The sequence below is a fragment of the Hemiscyllium ocellatum genome, chromosome 10 (genome assembly GCF_020745735.1).
Source record: "Hemiscyllium ocellatum isolate sHemOce1 chromosome 10, sHemOce1.pat.X.cur, whole genome shotgun sequence".
Classification (NCBI taxonomy): domain Eukaryota; kingdom Metazoa; phylum Chordata; class Chondrichthyes; order Orectolobiformes; family Hemiscylliidae; genus Hemiscyllium; species Hemiscyllium ocellatum.
This window is the reverse complement of record NC_083410.1, coordinates 2,028,535-2,049,750: the sequence shown is the minus strand read 5'-3', so window position 1 is coordinate 2,049,750 and position 21,216 is coordinate 2,028,535. Positions and strand designations below refer to the sequence as shown.

At 45.8% G+C, this 21,216-nt stretch overlaps 1 protein-coding gene across 1 annotated transcript; it reads left to right on the top strand.

Annotated features, from left to right (window-relative positions):
- Positions 1-4,752: 4,752 nt before the first annotated feature.
- Positions 4,753-16,310, top strand: LOC132819610 (polyamine-modulated factor 1-binding protein 1-like). Its single transcript, XM_060831186.1, has 2 exons — positions 4,753-4,922; positions 11,632-16,310. Exon 2 carries the CDS (start codon positions 11,644-11,646, stop codon positions 13,114-13,116), a length of 1,473 nt encoding a protein of 490 aa, XP_060687169.1. The 5' UTR covers positions 4,753-4,922; positions 11,632-11,643; the 3' UTR covers positions 13,117-16,310.
- The last annotated feature ends 4,906 nt before the right edge of the window (positions 16,311-21,216 follow it).

Below are 21,216 nucleotides of genomic sequence, written 5' to 3'. Positions count from 1 at the left end.
CTGTCGATTCTAGTTGACACATTCACTGGGTTTAATTAAATCACCACTCCTGCTGAGAAAGAGAAACTCCAGCCCTGTGTAGAACATAAATTCGACTTGGTTTGTAATGGGAAAGGGTGCACTAATCATCTCGTTGTGAAGGAGTCTTTGGGAAATAGTGATCATAACATGAAAGAATTTTAGGTAATAATGTCTGACTGCGACATAGTTCATTATAAAATTGGATCTGAGCAAACCAAGCAATGTGATAATGGGGCGAGTTCACTCGGGTGACCCCGGAAAATACACTGATTCCTGAAGAAGGGCTCATGTCCGAAACGTCGACTCTCCTGTTCCTTGGATGCTGCCTGACCTGCTGCGCTTTTCCAGCAACACATTTTCAGCTCTGATCTCCAGCATCTGCAGACCTCACTTTCTCCTGGAAAATACACTGAAAGGTTTCAGAATACACAGCTAATGGCTAGTGTTTACATGGCCTACAGCAGAAATACAGCCAAGGGAAATGCAAAGCAGGTTATTAAAACATGTTAAACATGAATATGATCACAGGAAAGAGCTTGTAAGAATTCTAGAAATAGTGAAAAGCCATAAGACCATGAGATGTAAGAGCAGAGTTAGGCCATTCAGCCCATTGAGTCTGTCCCACCATTCAATGTGATCAAAGCTGAGAACTTAACTTTGCTGCCTTTTCCCTAAAAGCTTTACTGATTAAAAAAATTGTCTCTCAGCCTTGAATATATTTAATAACCCACCCTCAACAGCCTTTTTAGTAAAGAACTCTATGGATTCACTACTCTATGAGGAAAGGAATTTCTCCTCACCCCTGTCTTAGATGGGTGACCCTTAGTCTGAGATGTTGCTCTCTTGTTGTAGACTCTCCCACAAGCTGAAAGACAACTCCCCAGCCAAGCCCCTTTAAGAATCTTGTATGCTTCAATAAGGTCACCTTTCACTTTTCTAAATTCCACTAAGTGCAGGCCAAACCTCCTCAACTCCCTTCCCTATTACTTGCTGAATTTAGATGCTAGGTTTTTGTGATTTATGAACGAGAATTCCAAAATGGCTCCATGTTGCAGCTTTCTGCAATCTTATGCTTTTAAACAATAGTCAGCTCCTCTATTCTTCCTGCCAAAGTACAAAGCCTCATATTTCCCCATGTTTTATTCTAACCACTAAATCTTTACCCACTCACATATCTGTCTCTATCCCTGTGTTGACTCTGTGTCATTCTTCCCAACTAGTTATGTGTCATCAGCAAACATTGCTACAGTATTTACATTTACCTCATCCAAGTTATTAATATATTACATTACACCCTCCCCTTTCTCAATCCCACTTATTACCTCATCGAACAAATCCAGTAAATTTCTCCAGAAAGAATTCTCTTTCATGAAGCCATGCTGACTTTGCTAAATTATACATTTTAAAATTTTCTGCTATTACATCCTTTATAATAGACTCTTAACTTGTTCCCAATGATAGATGTTAAGCTATCGTTACAAAAACAGAAGTTGCTGGAAAAGCTCAGCAGGTCAAGCAACATCTGTGCAGAGAAATCAGAATTAACGTTTCAGCATCAGTGGCCTTCCTCATAGCTGACAGTTAAATGGTTTCTGTCTCTCTTCCTTTTTGAAGGCGTTACATTGAGGGAGTTTTCCAATCCTTTGCAACATTTCAGAATCTAAGGATTCATGGAAGATGACTCCGAGCACATTCACTATCTCTGTTGCTTCTTCCTTTGAAATCCCAGGATACAATCCATCAGGGCCACGGCACATGTGATTTCCCTAACACTTGTTTTTCTCATGACAGTAAGCAGATTTATTTCCTCCCCACTCCCCTGTGCATTAACTCCACAATTATTTAAGATGTTATTAGTTTGGTCTACTGTGAACCCCGACGTAAAGTTTTAAAATCAACTCCTCTGCCACTCCTCGGTTTCCAGCATTATTTCTCTTGCTTCGTTCTCTCAGGCCCCAGTGGGGAGAATCTGATTATAAATTAAAGTCCAGTACAGAAAGGTGATTTGCCAAAATCTGAGAGTTTGTGGAGGCATTCTTCAGGTCATCTGAGAAAATAGCAAAGCAGATTAATCGGGAAAAGGAGACTGCATACAGTTTGTGCAGAGCACGTTAACAGGTAAAGCACAGGAAAATGTCAGCTTCACTGTTAGAGGAGGTTTCTTGGGATTATGATATTGTAAAAAAAAAACCGTATTGGCTGCATATGAATTAGCGTCCAAGGCAAATATGCAACGCTTTGAGATTCGATGGAAGCAGCCATGGCAAACCTGTGCTACAGCTGAAAGGGTTAAACAAAATCATTTTGACAGGTGAGCATGAGCATTAGTTACCACATCCATATGTGAAGCACTTTTTTCTATTCATTTGTGGGACATGGGCATCAGTGGATGGGCCCAGCATTTATTGCCCGTCCCTAGTTGCCCCTTGAGAAGCTGGGGGGGTGAGCTGCCTTCTTGACCCGCTGCAGCCCGTGTACTGTAACTAGAGCTGAAAATGTGTTGCTGGTTAAAGCACAGCAGGTTAGGCAGCATCCAAGGAACAGGAAATTTGACGTTTCAGGACAGAGCCCTTCACCAGGAATGCTGTAACTAGACCCACCATGCCCTTAGCGAGGGAATTCCAGGATTCTCACTCAGCAGCAGTGAAGGAACGGCGAGATATTTCCAAGTCAGGGTGGGGAAAAGCTTGGAGGGGAACTTGCAGGGGATGGTGTTCCCATGTATCTGCTGCCGTTGTCCTTCTAGATGGAAGTGGTCATGGGTTTGGAAGGTGCTCCATGATTATCTTTGGTGAGTTTCTGCAGTGTATCTTGTAGATAGTACACACTGAGCACTGGTGGTGGAGGGAGTTTGTGAATGTGATGCCAATCAAGCGGCTGCTTTGGCCTGGACAGTGTCAAACTTTGGGATTGTTTTGTAACCCTCACTAACTCATCATTATTTCATTTCTTTAACAGATTTTGATTTGGAAATCTGTAACCCTGCACTGAGAGCTGGACGGTGACTTTGGGCGACAGGCAGCAGCCTGTGCTAAATGAAGTGAACAAACAGTGTGTTATTTGGTGACGGTAATTGGAGACTGATTTTGTGGGAAAGTGCTGCACTAGGGCTTCGACTCCAAATGGCCTGATGCTGACCCAGATAACGGATATTTGCTGACCCAGCCAATGATGCCCAAATCCCTTGATTGAATAAAAATTAACTTTGAAATCCACTAATGTTTATGAGTGCTATGACTTACAGATTTTCATGGTCAAATTTGTATCATGTATTGAAAACAAAAATGGTGCTACAAGTTTCCTGGGGAAGAGAGATTTATCCCTGAGTGATTCACAAAAATTAACCCTTGAAAGTGCAGACTGAAAGGTCACTGTGGTTGTTGTAAATGTTACCTTAAAGCAATGTTTCCTGTGAATGACATCACTGGTGCTAAGTGCTAGTTTTATTGTTCACTCTGAGAAATGACTGGTGGAGAGGGCTCTGGTTTGGGGAATTACTGGGGAAGACTGTCCCACTGAGCTCTCCCACAACTTGGAGTTGGGACTGAATGGGGAATGACATTTGGGCAGTGATCAGGAATGGCTGAGTTCATGCTCTGGGTTCACGGGTTTAAGTCTCACCATGGCAGGTGGTTCAACAGTTGAAGTTAGCTCAATGGTGGCTACTGCCAACTCATAGTGTCATAGAGTCATAGAGATGTACAGCACGGAAACAGACCCTTCAGTCCAATACGTCTATGCCAACCAGATATCCTAACCCAATCCACCTGCCAGCACCCAGCCCATATCCCTCCAAACCTTTCCTATTCATATACCCATCGAAATGCCACTTAAATGTTGCAATTGTACCAGCCTCCATCACATTCTCTGGCAGCTCATTCCATACACATACCACCCTCTGTGTGAAAAAGTTGCCCCTTAGCTCTCTTTTATATCTTTCCCCTCTCACCCTAAACCTATGCCCTCTAATTCTGGACTCCCCAACCCCAGGGAAAAGACTTTGTCTATTTACCCTATTCATGCCCCTCATAATTTTGTAAACCTCTATAAGGTCACCCCTCAGCCTCCGATGCTCCAGGGAAAACAGCCCCAGCCTGTTCAGCCTCTCCCTGTAGCTCAGAAATTCCAACCCTGGTCACATCTTTTTCTGAATCCTTTCAAGTTTCACAACATCTTTCCGATAGGAAGGAGACCAGAATTGCACTCAATATCCCAACAGTGGCCTAACCAATGTCCTGTACAGCTGCAACATGATCTCCCAACTCCTGTACTCAATACTCTGACCAATAAAGGAAAGCATCCCAAACGCTGCCTTCACTATCCTATCTACCTGCGACTCCACTTTCAAGGAGCTATGAACCTGCACTCCAAGGTCTCTTTGTTCAGCAACACTCCCTAGGACCTTACCATTAAGTGTATAAATCCTGCTAAGATTTGCTTTCCCAAAATGCAGGATTAGATTGATTGTGAAAACTGGGCAGCATAGACAATGTGGGCCAAATGGCTTGTGTCCGTGCTGTATACCTCCATCATTCCATGACAGTCCCGTCAGATATTCAATGCACTGAGTTAAAAAAACTTTCCTAGATGTACTTTAAGAATTCACTGACCCCCTCCACAATCTGCCACCCCACACACATCCCGATTCCTGCTTCAGTTTCCAGAGAGAACTCCATACCGGGATTTGCACTTTTCCACTTGGCAAGGAAGTAAACATTTTCAGGAAAACTGGAATGACAGCTCAGTCAGGAATGTTGACAGAGGGTTCCACCCATTCCCCCGGTCTTCCTGAATTATCGGGGGGTATTTAGTAGAATGGTGGTCTTTTATCCAAACACTAGCAATTGGAACAGGCAAGAGAAAGGCCGAACAAATAGAGAAACTGGTATCACCGTGAAGAGGTAACACTTATTTCAGGATTTACTCAGTGCAGATTTATCCGAGTTGTTCATGTGGCTCCATGCTCACTGTTTCATTTTCAAAATCAACAACAAGAATGTTTACTGGATCCAATCCAGGGGGCTCCGGGCTCGATTATTCCAGAACGGATTAATCTCTGGAGAGAACACCCTCGCCCCAAACTCTGGGAGATTCCGGGAAGTGTGAGTGGAGTTAGACCCTCCAGCTGCAGATAGTTCCCTGATCCCAGCTTACAGGAGGGAGCATGGCTGAGTGGTCTCGGTGTTAGACTCAGTTAGTGTGGGGCTGGAAAAGCACAGCCGGTCAGGCAGCATCTGAGGGAGAGTGAGTCAGAGGGAGAGAGGGTCGGAGGGAGAGGGGGTGGGAGGGAGAGAGTGGGTTGGAGGGAGAGAGTGAGTCGGAGGGAGAGCGAGTCAGAGGGAGAGTGAGCTGAAGCCAGTCCCTATAACATTCAGCGAGGGGGATGGAAGCCAAGTTTACCCAGAAACTTTATCCGATGGAGCATTGCGGAGCTGAGATTGTTTCATTGGAGAGTTAGAAAATCTGGGATGTATTTGACCTGTCGGATGGAATGAGTATCAGATAAAATAAGTCACGGGTTTATGATCAAGAGGACGTGAATTATTTACAGCATTCGCTCAGGGCAGGTAACAAGGCATTCAGCAAAAGTTGAAGTTTAAACAGCATATTTAGTGACTTTTTAAAAATTCACTTGTCCGCTATCATGGCTGAACCCAGCATTTATTCCCCATCCCTAGTTGCCCCTTGTGAAGGTGGGGGTGAGCTGCCTTCTTGAACTACTGCAGTCCGTGTGCTGTAATTAGACTACACTATCCTGGAAGAGGGAATTCCAGGATGTTGACCCAGGAACTCTGAAGGAACGGCAATATATTTCCAAGTCAGGCCAGGGAGTGACCTGGAGGGGGTGGTGTTCCCATCTATCTGCTGCCCTTGCCCTTCTAGATGAAAGTGGTCATGTGTTTGGTGGAGGAAGTGGATGTTTGAGGATGTGGTGCCAATCAAACGGCTGCTTTGTCCTGGACGGTGTCAAGCTTCTTGAGTGTTTTTGGAGCCTACCCGCCCAGGGGCAAGTGGGGAGTATTCCATCCCACTCCTGACTTGTGCCTTGTAGATGATGGGCAGGCTCTGGGGAGTCAGGAGGGAGTTACTCCCCGCAGTATCCCTAGTCTCTGACCTTCTCTTATAGCCACTGTGTTTATGTGGTGAGTCCAGCTGAGTCTCTGATCAATGATTACCCCCAGGAAGTTGATAGTGGGGGGGACTCAGTGATGGTAACACCATTGAATGTCAAGGGCGGTGGCTAGATTGTCTCTTACTGGTGACGGTCATAGTCTGGCATTTGTGTGGCTCGAATGTTACTTGCCACACAGAGTCATAGAGCCATACATCACAGAAACAGACCCTTTGGCCCAACTCATCCATGCTGACCAGGTATGCAAAATAAATCTAGTCCCATTTGCCAGTACTTAGTCCCTATTCCCCAAACCCTTCCTAATCATATACCCATCCAGATGCCTTTTTAATGTTGTAATTGTACTAGCCTTCACCACTTCCTCTGGCAGCTCATTCCATACACCCTCTGCGTGAAAAATTGCTCCTGAGGTCTCTTTTATGTCTTTCCCCTCTCACCCTAAACCTATGCCTTCCAGTTTTGGACTCCCCCATCCTGGGGAAATATACCTTGTCTATTTACCCTATCCATGCCCCTCTATAAGGTTACCCATCAGCCTCCAACCCTCGAGGGAAAACAGCCCCAGCCTATTCAGCCTCTCCCTACAGCTCAAACATTCCAACTCTGGCAACATTCTTGTAAATCTTTTGTGAACCCTTTCAAGTTTCCTAAAATCCTTCATATACCAGGGAGACAAGAATTGCACACAGTATTCCAAGCCGGGATATTGTCCAGCTCTTGTTGCATTTGAACATGGACTACCTCATTATCTGAGGAGTTGGGAATGGTGCTGAGCGTTGTACAACCATCAGCGAACATTCCCACTCCTGACCTTATGATGGAGGGAAGGTCACTGATGAAACAGCTGAAGATGGCTGGGCCTAGGACACTCCCCTGAGGGACTCATGCAGCGATGTCCTGGAGCTGAGCTGACTGACCTCCAAAACCACAACCACCTTTCCATGTGTCAGGTCTGATCTAACGACTGGAAAGTTTGTCCCCTGATACCCATTGATTCCAGTTTAACTAGGGCTCCTCAGTCGAATGCAGCCTTGATGTCAAGGGCTGACCCTCTCCCCTCCCCTCCCCTCCCCTCTGGAATCCAGCTCCTTTTGTCCATGTTTGACCCAAGGCTGTAATGAGGTCAGGAGCTGAGTGACCCTGGGGGAACCCAAACTGGGTGTCGCTGAGCAGGTTATTGCTGAGCAGGTGCTGCCTGATGGTACTGTTACTGACCCCTTCCATCACTTTACTGATGATGGAGAGTAGACTGATGGGGCGATAATTGGCTGGGTTAGATTTGTCCTGCTTTTTATGTACAGGACATACCTGGGCAATTTTCCACATTGTTGGGTAGATGCCAATGTTGTAACTGTAGCTACGGGAGCGTCAAATTGTGGAGCACAAGCCTTCAGTCCTATTGCTGGAATGTGTTCAGGGCCCACAGCCTTTGCAGTATCCGGTGTCTCTAACCATTTCTTGAAATCACGTGGAGTGAATCGAATTGGCTGAAGACAGACAACTGTGTCCCATTCAGTGCGGTGATAGTGCCACACAACATGATAGAGGGTATCCTCAATGTCTCCACAAGGACTGTGCAGTAGTCACTGTTACTGATACTGTCACAGACAGATTAAAGTGTGGGATTGTGATGTCTGTCAAGGGAACTCTTCAAATGTGACCCAGGCCAGATACAATATGTTGAGATGGGAAATGAAGAAGAAAATGTCTCTGGCAAAAAGGGAATATTGTGATTGTGGTTGATCAATGGTCTAACTCCACATCCTGCCTTTGCTCCATATCCCTTAATACCTTTGCTGAACAAAAAGTTATCTCTCTCAGATTTAAAATTAGCATCTGATCCAGCATCCCCTGCCCCCTGTGGAAGAGAGTTCCAAATCTCTCCCACCCTGTGTGTGTGGGAATGTTTCCTGACATCTCTCCTGAATGGTCGGGCCCTCATTCTCAGGCTATATCCCTAGTTATAGAATCCCCAGCCAGTGGGAACAGTTTATTTTTATCTAAACTGTCTTTTCATGTTAATATCTGGTGAAGACTTCAATTAGATCACCCTTTAACCTTCTAAATTCTGTAGACAGCTTGCCTAATTTGTATAATCTCTCCTCATAACCTAACATCTGAAGAGCAGGTATCACTCTTGTAAATCTACACTGTATCCCTCCAAGGCCACCCTAAAGGGTGGTATCTGCTCACAGTACTGCGAGTGGAGTCCAACCAGGGTTTTGTATAGTTACAGTGTAACTTCCACACCCTTGTACGCCAGCCCTTTAGATATAAAGGCTAACATTCCACTAGCCTTCATGATTATTTTCTGTGCCTGATTGTGACATTTTCAACATCTCTGCACCTAAGTATCCAATGTCTCTTTGGGTACCCACTGTATTCCTGAAGAAGGGCTTATGCCCAAAACGTCGACTCTCCTGCTCCTTGGATGCTGCCTGACCTGCTGCGCTTTTCCAGCAACACATTTTCAGCTACCCACTGTATTTAACTTCATACCATCTAGAAAGTTCCCTGATCCATTCTTCCTCAGGCCAAAATGGATCTCACCCTCGGTTTCATTGAACACCACCTGCTACAGTTTTGCCCATTCATCTTAGTCTTTAAGACCCCAAGGGATCCTTCCATATCCGTCAGAAATTTACCTGCACCTCCACACACATCATTTTCTGCATCTGCTGCACCCGATGTGGCCTCCTCTATATTGGGGAGACAGGCCGCCTACTTGCGGAACATTTCAGAGAACACCTCTGGGACACCCGCACCAACCAACCCAACCACCCCGTGGCTCAACACCTCAACTCCCCCTCCCACTCCACCAAGGACATGCAGGTCCTTGGACTCCTCCATCGCCAGACCATAGCAACACGATGGTTGGAGGAAGAGTGCCTCATCTTCTGCCTAGGAACCCTCCAACCACAAGGGATGAACTCAGGTTTCTCCAGCTTCCTCATTTCCCCTCCCCCCACCTTATCTCAGTCCCAACCCTCGGACTCAGCACCGCCTTCTTGACCTGCAATCTCCTTCCCGACCTCTCCGCCCCCACACCCTCTCCGGCCTATCACCCTCACCTTAACCTCCTTCCACCTATCGCATTCCCAACACCCCTCCCCCAAGTCCCACCTCCCTATCTTTTATCTTAGCCTGCTTGGCACACCCTCCTTATTCATGAAGAAGGGCTTATGCCTGAAACGTTGATTCTCCTGTTCCTTGGATGCTGCCTGACTTGCTGCGCTTTTCCAGCAACACATTTTTAAGCTCTGATCCCCAGCATCTACAGTCCTCACTTTCTTCTCATTCATTTAGTCTGTCAACATCCCCTGGTAACTTTATGCTATCACCTATGCTACCATCCAACTTCGTGTCATCAGCAAATTTGGGTAAGTGCATTTCTATATTTTTATCAAAATTTGTTCATAAATTCCATGAATAACTGAGACCCTAATGCAGATCCTTGTGGGATGCTCCTGGTCACACCTGCCAATTTGAGTACGTACCCATTATCCCTCCTCTCTGTCTACCCAATGTCTGAGCCATGTCAGTAATTTGCCCTCAACTCCAATGGGCTTCCACCTTCATTAAGGCTCTTACAGAGACTTTATCAAATGTCATTGGGAATAAATAACACCAGTAGATATTCCCTGTCTACTAACAGTTACTTCTTCAAGATATTCAGTGTGGTTTGTCAGGCAGGACCTACATGCCCTGAATCCCTGCTGCTTCTCCCTGATTAAGTGAAAATGTTCTAAGCGTTCAGCTGACGGTAGACTCCGATTTCCCACCACAGATGCTAGGCTGCCTGGCTCTGTAATTCCTAGTTTTCCTCTATCAGCCTTCTGTAAAAGTGGACTCAATTATTCTTTCATAAAGGTTGTGTGCTCAATCCTAGCAACTACAGGCCAGTCACATTAATATTGACAGTGATTTGATGAAGTAATTGGGGTGGAGGGATTTGAGGTAAGCGAAGGAGAGTCAGCATGGCAGGGCAAGCAAAATGGGCTGAATTGCCTACTGCTTTTCCAATATTTGACTAAACTCATTGGTGGTTCTGATGAAGTGATAGAGAAATTGATAAAGGGAATATGTGGATATGGCTGACATGGATTTTATGAAAGAGTTAAACAAAGTGTCACATGACAGAATTCACAAATAGAACTTAGGCTGATAGATATTGTTAATCAACCTGGAATCATTACACACCTCTGGTGCAGGTGGGACTTGAAGCCAGGCATCCTAGCTCAGAGGTGAGGACACTATCACTGTGTCACAAGAGCCCCGAACTTAGGCTTAAAGAATAGAAGGGTCAGTTTTCAACTGGAACTCTGAGGGACAGGATTGATGACTATTTGGAAGAGCATAGCGTGATTAAAGGCAGGTCATGCCTCACAAATCTTACTGAGTTCTTTGAGGATGTGACAAGACAGGTTGACGAAGGTCGAGCAGTGGATGTGGTGTATGTGTTCTTCAGCAAGGCATTTGATAAGGTTCCCCATGGTAGGCTCAATTATAAAGTCAGGAACTGCTGCCTCACAGCACCTGAGACCCGGGTTCAGTTCCCGACTCAGGCGACCGACTGTGTGGAGTTTGCACGTTCTCCCCGTGTCTGCGTGGGTTTCCTCCGGGTGCTCCGGTTTCCTCCCACAGTCCAAACATGTGCGGGTCAGGTGAATTGGCCATGCTAACTTGCCCGTAGTGTTAGGTAAGGGGTATATGTAGAGGTAGGGGTATGGGTGGGTTGCGCTTCGGCGGGTCGGTGTGGACTTGTTGGGCCGAAGGGCCTGTTTCCACACTGTAAGTAATCTAATCTAATCTAAACAAGTATGGGATACAGAGAGATTTGGCTATCTGGATTCAGAATTGGCTGGCTGACAGAAGGCAGAGAGTAGTTGTAGATGGAAAGTGTTCTGCCTGGAGGTCAGTGTTGAGTGGGGTCCCACAGGGCTCTGTTCTTGGGCCTCTGCTCTTTGTAGTTTTTATAAATGACTTGGATGAGGAGGTTGAGGGGTGGGTTAGTAAATTTGCCAATGACACAAAGGTTGGAGGTGCCGTTGAAAGTATCGAGGGCTACTGCAGGCTGCAGTGTAAGCTAAATTATTTTATTTTAGATTAGGATTAAACCTTGGCACAACATCGTGGGTCAAAGGGCCTGCTCATGGGTCTCTCCCAAAGTGAGAGTGTGGTTTGCAAAGTGTCTGCCATCCTCATAAACAGGGGCACTGAGTGTAAACAAAGAGAAGTTTGATTGAACCTTTAGAAAGCTCTAATGAGCTGGTAACTAGAGTATTGTATCCAGGAGAAAGTTAGAAAGAATGCAAGAGTCCTTGAGGTGGGGGATGGGCTACGGTGAGAGGAGATTTCCCAGAAAGGTTCCAGGTGTTATGAGTTTCAGTTGCAACATTAGGTTGGAAAAGCTGAGGCTGTTTATCTTGGAGCTAAAAATGTGTGTTTTCTCCTCATTGTGCTCTTCCTCGCTGCAGGCGATATCAGCGATGTCAGGCAGACTATCCAAACTCTCACCTGAAAAGCAAATTTCTGACTGCTTTGGCCTGATGGTGCAGTCCCACATTAATGTGGAGAATTTTCTGTTACCAACAATTGCATCCATCACCGTTTTAAGTGACCTCGTGAGACAGGTCAGAAAAATAAATGATGTTAAACTGAAGCAAAGCAGCTCAGACAAGAAATCCCTGTTTTCAAATCCAGAGTCTTTCAAGAGCTGCCTGATGAAGATTTGCAATGAAACCATAAACTCACTTGATGCGACCAGCAATAACCTGCGTAACATCCAGAGAAGTTGTAAACAACTGAAGGGGAGTCTTCAAGCACAACCCTCCGCCAAGCAACTGGCCAGAGTTAAGGTCTGTGTAGATCAGTGCAAGGAAAATGCAGCTTCAGTGGAACAGAGACTCTCTGAGCTGAGTGGTCTTTACAATGAGCTGCTGGAAATGTGTGAAGCTTCCCAGATTGCCAGCCAGGATCAACTGGGAGAAATAAGGAAACTCCTGGAAAAAAACAGAGAAAGGAAGAAGGCAATAGAGCAAGAGAAGATTGATTTGGATAAGAAATGGAGTGAGGTTTCCCAAGAGCATGAGCAACTCCTCAATAAATACAATGATGTGAGCTCCAGTGCTCAAGTTGATGAGTTTTGTGAGGAAGGACTGAAGAAGATGATGGTGATGATCCCAGAAATTATGGATCTGTTGAGTAATCTGAGCAACCCATTGCAGCTTGCAGTGATGCTGGCGAAAGGGTTAATGTTCCTCATAACGCTGATTAATAATTTCAAAAATAAAAAAGCCTCAGAATCCAACTTGGAAATCAGCGAGTTCCTCAGCGAGGTTCGAGAACAAGCAGAACTGAAGATCCAGCAAGTCCGAGCTGAGCTGGAGAAGTCACAAGACAAGTACAAAGCCTGTTCTGAAGAGATGAAACGTTTGGATGAAGAGAGTGAGCAATTATCGAGAGAGATACAGGACACTCAGACCCAGGAGGAGTCTGTCAAGACCAATCTCCAGCTGATGGTTGAAGGCCTGAAGGTACTCGGGAAGGTCCAATCCAACTGGGCAGACATGATCAAATTCATTCAATTGGTCCCCAAGTTAACTGAAAGCTGCCTGAGCACATTTACAAAGTTTGGTGCTGGGGGTGAAGCAGGCTCACAGCGTGCTGCAGAGATATTAGCCAGCAATCAGATCCAGGTGTCCCAGGCAGTCAGTATCTCAGACAGCGTGGGGGCTCTGTCTGAAACCTACGTGCAGATTTATCAGGATCACCTTAAAGAGCCACTGGGTGAGCTGAGCTCATTGCTGGGTGGACAGGGCTCAGACGACACGTTTAAGGGGATTCAGAGAAAATGTGAAGCAGCAAAACAGGCAGCACGGAGCAAAGTCACTCAGAATCAAGAGGAGTTCACCAAGAATGGAGAAGAAGCTATTAATAAACTTCCTGATTTGCTGAAATAAGAAAGTTAATCCACAAAATAGGAACAGGAGTTGACCATTTGCCAACCTTTAACCCCCCAGATCCTGTTCCACCAATCAATGTGCTGATTGATGATCTCCCACTTCCATCCATTGTCCTGTCTGCTTCAATATCATGACCTTCAGTCACACTGAGGAGACACCTTGTATGTGGTTCTGACACCTTCTGCAAAGATGATATTGCATTTCCTGTAAGAGCATACCCAGACCCCTTTGAATATGAACATTTACAAAATTCACAGATTTTGAACAAATTCTTTCCTATTTTCAAAGCTCCTTCATCTGTCACATTTTTGCCCATTCATTAACCTGTCTACATCTCCTCGCAGCCTCTCTGCCTTCACAATTTACAATCCTGCCTGGTTAAATAATTATCAATTTCACATTCTGATATTTGTTTTTACAAAAGAACTTAATTTATATAATGCCTTTCAAAACTACATTCCTCCCAAAGTGCATTAAGTTGCACATACAAATGGCATTCATACCAGTGTGATTTCAAACAATGGGAGATGATCTTCTTGAAATGTTTCTGATCCTGAGCAGGTCTTGACAGGACAGATTCTGAAAGGATGTTTCATCTCCTGGAGAAGTCTAGAAACTGGGGAGCTGATTAAAACAGGGCTCTGGTTTGGAACAGAGCTGAGGAGGAATTTATTCTTTGAGGATTTTTGGAATTCTTTATTCCAAAGAGCAGTGCAGTCTGGCTCACTGAACTGATTTAAGACTGAGCTAAAACAGAGTTTTGCTCAAGACCAAAGTAAATGTCATAGGGGAGAGACAGGAGACAGCAGACAAATCCAAAATCTGATCAGACCTGATCTTAGGAAGTCATGAAGCAACTCAAAGGGCCAAGTGGCCCACTCTGGCTCCAATTTCTTGAGATGTTGTGAATTTAGAAGTAAGTTAAAATGTTGGGATTTTAAAACCTACCTAAGAGGGCAGACGTTTTACTGTCTCATTGCAGCACTTCCTCAGTACTGACCCTGTGACAGTGCGGCACTCCATCAACACCGACCCTGTGACAGTGCGGTACTCCCTCAGTACTGACCCATTGACAGTGCGGTACTCCCTCAGCACTGACCCTCCAACAGTGTGGCACTCCCTCAGCACTGACCCTCTGACAGTGCAGCACTCCCTCAGCACTGACCCTCTGATAGTCCAGCTCTCCCTGAGCACTGACTCTCTGACAGTGCGGCACTCCCTCAGCACTGACCCTCCAACAGTGCAGCACTCCCTGAAATCTGACCCTGTGACAGAGCAATACTCCCTCAGGACTGACCCTCTGACAGTGCGGCACTCCCTCAGTACTGACCTTGTGACAGTGCAGTACACATTTTTTATTCAAATCATTTATAAGTATAACAAACAAAGATCCCAGCACTGATCCTTGCTGTACACTACAGGTCATAGACCTCCTGTCAGAAAAACACCCCTCCACAACTGCCCTCTGTCTTCTGTGATCAAGCCAGTGTTGTGTATAACTTACCAACTGTCTGTGGATCCCCTGTGAATCAATCGCCTGGACTAGCCTACGATGGGGGTTCTTGGGTTTGTAGGTTTAGGGATACTTGGATAGTTAATTTTAAATAGTTCAATAAAAGATGAGGAACATCTTCTTTAACATGGTAAATCTTGGAAATCACGTCATTTCAGGTAATTGTTGGTACTGGTCAGAAAAGATACCTGACTGTGTTTGAAGCTGGGTTTTATGCCTGTTCTATCTGAACAATGTTTTACTATCTTGGATTTTCAGTCAGGGAAAGTCCTGGAATAAGGGAGCTGCTGTCTGTTTCTGCAGCAGCTTTGTGCTGAATCCCATGAGTCACCTGATTGCCTTTGAAAAGTCATCGGAAAAAAATCCTTGATTCTGTTTCCTGAGCAGGAGAGGTCCCAGAGGCACCTGCCCAGACTGGGCTCCATGTGCCAGGTCAATCCCATCCTGCACTGCCCACAAGGCTGAGTACTCTGCCCCTTACTGTCCTCCTCTATACTCACCACTGTGTTGCTAAATTCTGCTCAAACTCCAGTTACAGATTTGCTGATGACACCACTGTAACAGGTCAGATCTCCAACAACAGCAAGACAGAATACAGGAAGGAGATAGAGGGCACAGCGACGTGGTGTAAAGGGAACAATCTCTCCCTCAACACCAGCAAAAGGAAGGAGCTGGTCATTGACTACAGGAAGTGAAGGGGAGGACACCCCCCTGTCTGTAGATATGTGGCTGAGGTGGAGGTGGTTCCTAAATGTCACCAACAATCTGTCCTGGTGCATCCACATCAATGCAACGGTCAAGAAAGTTCAGCAACGTCTCGACTTCCTCAGGAGGTGAAGGAAATGCAGCATGCCCACAAGAACTCTGACCGATATTTACAGATGTACCCCGGACAGCGTCCTATCCAGATACATCACAGCTTGTTACAGCAACTGCTCTGCCCAAGACCACACAAGAAACTACAGAGAGTTGTGAACACAGCCCCAGTCCATCAGGCAGACCCGGCATCCATCCATTGTCTCCGTCTATGCTTCCCCCTCCCCCGGGAAAGCAGCCAACATCATCAGAGACCCCTCACAGTTGAGACTGTGTTGCTGGAAAAGCGCAGCAGGTCAGGCAGCATCCGTAGATCAGGAGAATCGATGTTTCGGACATAAGCCTTTCCCCAGGAATGGGACCCCTCACAGCCTGCTGATACTCTCTTCCAGCATCTTCTATCGGGCAGAAGATACAAAAGTTTGAAAACGTACCAACAAGACCAGCTTCTCCCCCACTGTTATCAGACTTAGGAATGGCCCTCTCATGGATTAGAGTTGACCTTTCTCTGTCGCTGTAACACAATATTCTGCATTTGTTCTGTTTTCCCCTGGTGTAATTATGTAAGGTATGGTTTTGGATCGTGTGCAGTATAATACTTTTCACTGTATCTTGGTACATGTGACAATAATCAAATCAAATCAAGTCAAACAAACCTGAACATCCCAAAACCTTTTGTTCACCTTTGAGAACTAAAATTTATTGGCCAGTGTGTATCATCTCAAAATGAATCTTTGCAGTGGGAAATTTATTTTTGCCTCTTTTCACACTGTGAAAAAACATGTATTTGTGTCTGTGCTCCTGAGTTTATTTCGAGAATAAAACATTTGTATTTTCATCTAACAAACTGTATGTTAACCAATGCTGCATATTCATTGATAAAATTTTGAATAAACCAACATTTGTGTGTTTTTAAAGAAACCTGTCTGATAGATGAATTAGAATTTGAAAATTCTAATGCCACAGGCTGATAATATGCCGAATGGCAGTCTTGTCTGTTGACATAAACCGTGACGACCAGTAACTGGAGCATACGGCTGGTAATCCTCATCTAACTGCGATTGCAAGTGTGCTTGGCTCATGGCCAACTTTGTGAAGGACAGCACCCGGCTCCCACCAGGTTTGTTTATAAATCCCCCAGACCAGGGAATTGGGGATTTATCCAGCTGCAAGAAGCAGTTTACTGTTTGTATAAAATCCCCACAAAGGTGCACCGACCCGTCAGGTTTCACAATCGGTCTGATCGGTGCTGCCCGTTCCACAATCTGGGCTGCTTTGATCTTCCCTTTGTTGCCCAGCCTCGGATTTCTGCCTCTAGTTTTGCCCGGGAGGCAAATGGCACTGGGCAGGCCTTGCAGGATCATGGGATTGCTTCCTGGTCAGTGCACAAGGTGCTTTGGCTTCATTGACAGTCCCCTGACCTTCCTGGAAAATGTCCAGGTATTTCATTAGAATCCCCCCAGGCAGCCGTTTTCTGATTGAGAAATGTTGAGCCAATCCCGGTGAATCTTTCTGAACCAATCTCACTCCATCAGGTTTGGGCCTGAGCCTTTTACTCCAGTCAGTGGGAACGGAACCAGCTGCTTCTCAGACAAGACCAGAACCCAAGTTTTATCCTGAATCTGTAAAGGTTCCCTGGGACAGGTTCACAGTCTAGACAAGGGCATGTGCAAACTGAAAGGTTAGAGTGCAGGGTGAATCTTGTTAGAGTGTGGTTCTGTGATCACTGATACAGCCACATCAGCATCAAGCTCCATTAGAACCCGGTCACCATTTAACCAGATGTTTATTTTGGTTGGCTCTGATATGGATGTTGCTGAGTAATGTAACTGCTCCAACCCAGCTGTGGGTGGGCTTTCCTGGAGACCAGCCTATGAGTTCCCTGACTCAGTCCAGGTCTGGTCAGACTCCTTTCCTGTCCTGGGTCCACATAACGCAGCAACTACAATGTCGTGAGGGGCAGGATCCTGAAGAAACATTAACCATTTGGCTGAGACTTGGCATTGTTTTGGGGATTTGCTATTGGCTGACATGGAGTCCCTCTGTCAAGGATATGTCCAGAGTGAGGCCGGGCAATTGCCTTTGTTCAATGATGTCCCCCAAGGTCAGTCAGCCTGAGGAGGGTGTCCCCTTCCATCAGTGTACCCTGTCATTCATATGCTCCACTTGCAGCCTTTCCCAATGACAAAGCCAGTTGTAGTGTCTGTCTGAATTCCAGCTGGGCTTCAGCAATAGGCACTTTGTAAGGTTATAGTATTCAGCCCACATACTGAACGGTCTCTCAGCATCTCATTCAGATCAAAACAAAGTCACATGCCTCTGACATCTTAACCTCATCAAAAATCCTGACCCAGATTGCCCTGGTTCTCGAACTGCTGAGTAAAATCAATAGTGTCTCAGAATTAGAGGAGGCTTGGGTTCTAATATGCCTTAACTAAATCCATCAACTCTCAAAGATGGTGCCTCAGGAAGTATTAATCTCCCAATAACTGAAAAAGCTGCAGGTTCACAAGCTATCAGGAGAATTACGCATTGTTTTCTACCTGCCCTGATCTCATTTGCGCAGAAAAAGATCCATTTATTCCTACTCTGTTTCCTGCCTGCTGACCAATTTTCTATTCATCTCAATACATTGCCCATGCCCGTGCACTTTAATTTTACACATTCATCTCTTTGACTTGGTCAAAAACCTTCTGAAAGTCCAAATAAACCACATCAATTGTCCCCTCCAATCATATAGTCATCCGCCCCAGTCATTCACTCCCAACTCTTCCTGCCCCAACACACCTCGCTCACTCTCCCCATCCCTGTCACCCCTCCCCATTCCTGTCACCCACCCCTCACTTCCCAACATCCCTTCCCAATCATTCCCGTCACTTCCTTCTCACTAAGTCCACCTCCAGACCTCTGTCCAACCAAACTCTCACTCTCCAAGCTCAGTCCCTAACCACTCTCTGTTGTTCAATCATTCACTGTCCCAATCCCCATCCCACTCAAAATCATCATTTACCATCCACACACCCAAACGTCCAATCACTGCCTCATCACTCTCACCCCTCATTCTCCCCTTCCCCTCCTCCCCCTCACTCCTGTCCCAATCACTAACACCCATCCACTCTCCGTTACCCATTTACCCTCCCCTCACCAAATCTCCTCCATTCCCTTCACTCCACCCCCTTCCCCTGATCGCACGCAGGTTCCTCTGTTCCATTCTCTCAATAAGCTCTGCCAGTCACAGCCTCCTGTTAGGATCCAGTCTTGGTGCTTGGATAGAAATAATGTGAGCTGTGGCATTACCCAACTTCTGAAGGAGATTGAAAGTGATGACTGAGCGGGAGGGAATCAAACTGCACAACTGTCATGAAAAGGTGAAGAATGAGTGTAATGTGAGAGTCTTCAAGAGAAGAAGAGAAGGGAATTGCAGGTTTGGAAACAAGAGGGAGTTGAGGTGTTTGATGCACAGGAAAAGGTGAGGGATGCTTTGTGTTACTTCAGGAACCTCCAGGATTCTCTGGAGTTGTTATAAGAGATGAGCACTGAGGAGACCTTCGTTGGGACAGAAGTAATCAAAGACCTTCCCCATACAATCTTCACCACCATCCAGAAAGCGAGTCTTGATATTTTACCCTGTGGTGAAATATTGTTTCGTCTCATCCTGTCTCAATCTCCAGCCCCCTTCTTTAAATCTACGCCGTGTTCAGTGATCCCTCCATCAAGGGGAATAGCTCCTTCCTATCACATCGACAGCTCTCATAATTGTAGACATCCCTAATCATGTCCCATCTCATTCTCCTCTGCTTGAAGGAAAACAAACCCTGTCCCTGCAATCACCCTCCGTCTCTGAAACTCTCCAGCCCAAGCAACATCTTGGTAAATCTCGCTCTGCACCATTTCCAGTGCTATCTCATCTTGCCCATAATGCAGATACCAGAACTGCACACAACTCTAAAGCTGTGACCTAACCAACATCTTATACAATTCCAGCATAACTTCCCTGCTCTTAAACTCGATGTCTTATTTAATCCAGACAAGTACAGCGTGAAGTCTTCGAGTAAAAAATGAGGTCTGCAGATGCTGGAGATCACAGCTGCAAATGTGTTGCTGGTCAAAGCACAGTAGGCCAGGCAGCATCTCAGGAATAGAGAATTCGACGTTTCGAGCATAAGCCCTTCATCGGCTTATGCTCGAAACGTCGAATTCTCTATTCCTGAGATGCTGCCTGACCTGCTGTGCTTTGACCAGCAACACATTTGCAGCAAGTACAGCGTGAACCCCATATCCGTGGAATCGTTTTCTGTGGTATCTGCGAAAATACATTGTTGTTTCCTGCTCCTCAGTTATTCCTTACTTCTCCTGCAGATACTGCCTCACCTCCAGACATAATTCCTGTCCTGTAAGAAGATTTCTCCAGTTTCCTCATTTCCCCTCCCCCCACCTTGTCTCAGTCAATTCCGCCCTCCTAACCTGCAATCTTCTTCCTGACCTCTCCGCCCCCACCCCACTCTGGCCTATCACCCTCACCTTGACCTCCTTCCACCTATCACATCTCCATCGCCCCTCCCCCAAGTCCCTCCTCCCTACCTTTTATCTTAGCCTGCCTGGCACCCTCTCCTCATTCCTGATGAAGGGCTCTGGCCCGAAACGTCGAATTTCCTGTTCCTCGGATGCTGCCTGACCTGCTGTGCTTTAACCAGCAACACATTTTCAGCATAATTCCTGTCCTCTCTGGTGTTTCACTCTTTTCCATCCAAGCCTCAATAGAACATGAACTACTCTCAGCCCTAGCTTGGCCTCATCCCCTCCAGCCCTCACTTTGGCCAGCTGACTATCATCTACTTCATTTGCTGCCTCCTGCCCTCCTAATGACTCAGCCAAACCCTCCCATTGACCTGTATTCTATGAGGAATCAATGATGGGATTGATTCATGAGCAAACACAGAGGTTTCAGGCTGCAGCTGTGTCTGCCGTTAGACTGGAACTTTGATGAAGTGTTTTCGAAGATGGGTAATATGGAACTTGCGAGCGACCACACCCTTCCCATTTCCTTTATGGTTTCTCCAAGTTGATAATAAAAATGTGTTACAAATTGTCGACAAGAGTTTTGCTGTTCAGACTTTGGACTGGTTCAGATGCTAACAGACACCACTCAAGGGCTTGGGGGGTGTCTAGAATTCACTGACTGCCAGGTTGGTTCATTCAGAAACTTTCACAACATTAAAGCAGGTATTTCAACATTCACTTGCATTGGCATAGCCTCAAGGGGATGGGCTAATTCTGGCCAGTGTGGAATGTATAGTGAGATGATTATTAACTGCTCGAAATGTTACAGCCAGTCAGTTGGGGTCCAGGCCAGAGTCTGGCCTTTGTGTCATTGTTTGAGCATGAGGTCTATGAGAGAAAACGTGGCTGGAAACCATGTCAATGAGTTTCTATCCTGAGAGGTTCAGGGTTGTTCACCTTGCCCAAGCAACAATGATAAAGTTGTCTGCTGCAGCTTCCCTGAACATTGTCCCAATGGATGGCGGAGAATGGGAAGAATCACACAGACTGGATTCCCTCCTCAGAATAAATCCAGGTCCTTCACAGCACCACACTGTCCAATCACTAACAAACCTGATCAGGATTGGAGGATTCTGAGTTCATATTAATCTGAATTTTATACTCAGTGCCAGGGCGATACCAACTCCTGCAGCAGATATGTAGCTGGGAGGTCCCGTCTGATAAAGGACCTGACCACATTAAAATGCAGATCTGGTTTGAAACATTTC

Bases quoted from the DNA above. Each gene is read 5' to 3' on its own strand.
- LOC132819610 (XM_060831186.1), top strand. From the start codon at position 11,644: ATGTCAGGCAGACTATCCAAACTCTCACCTGAAAAGCAAATTTCTGAC.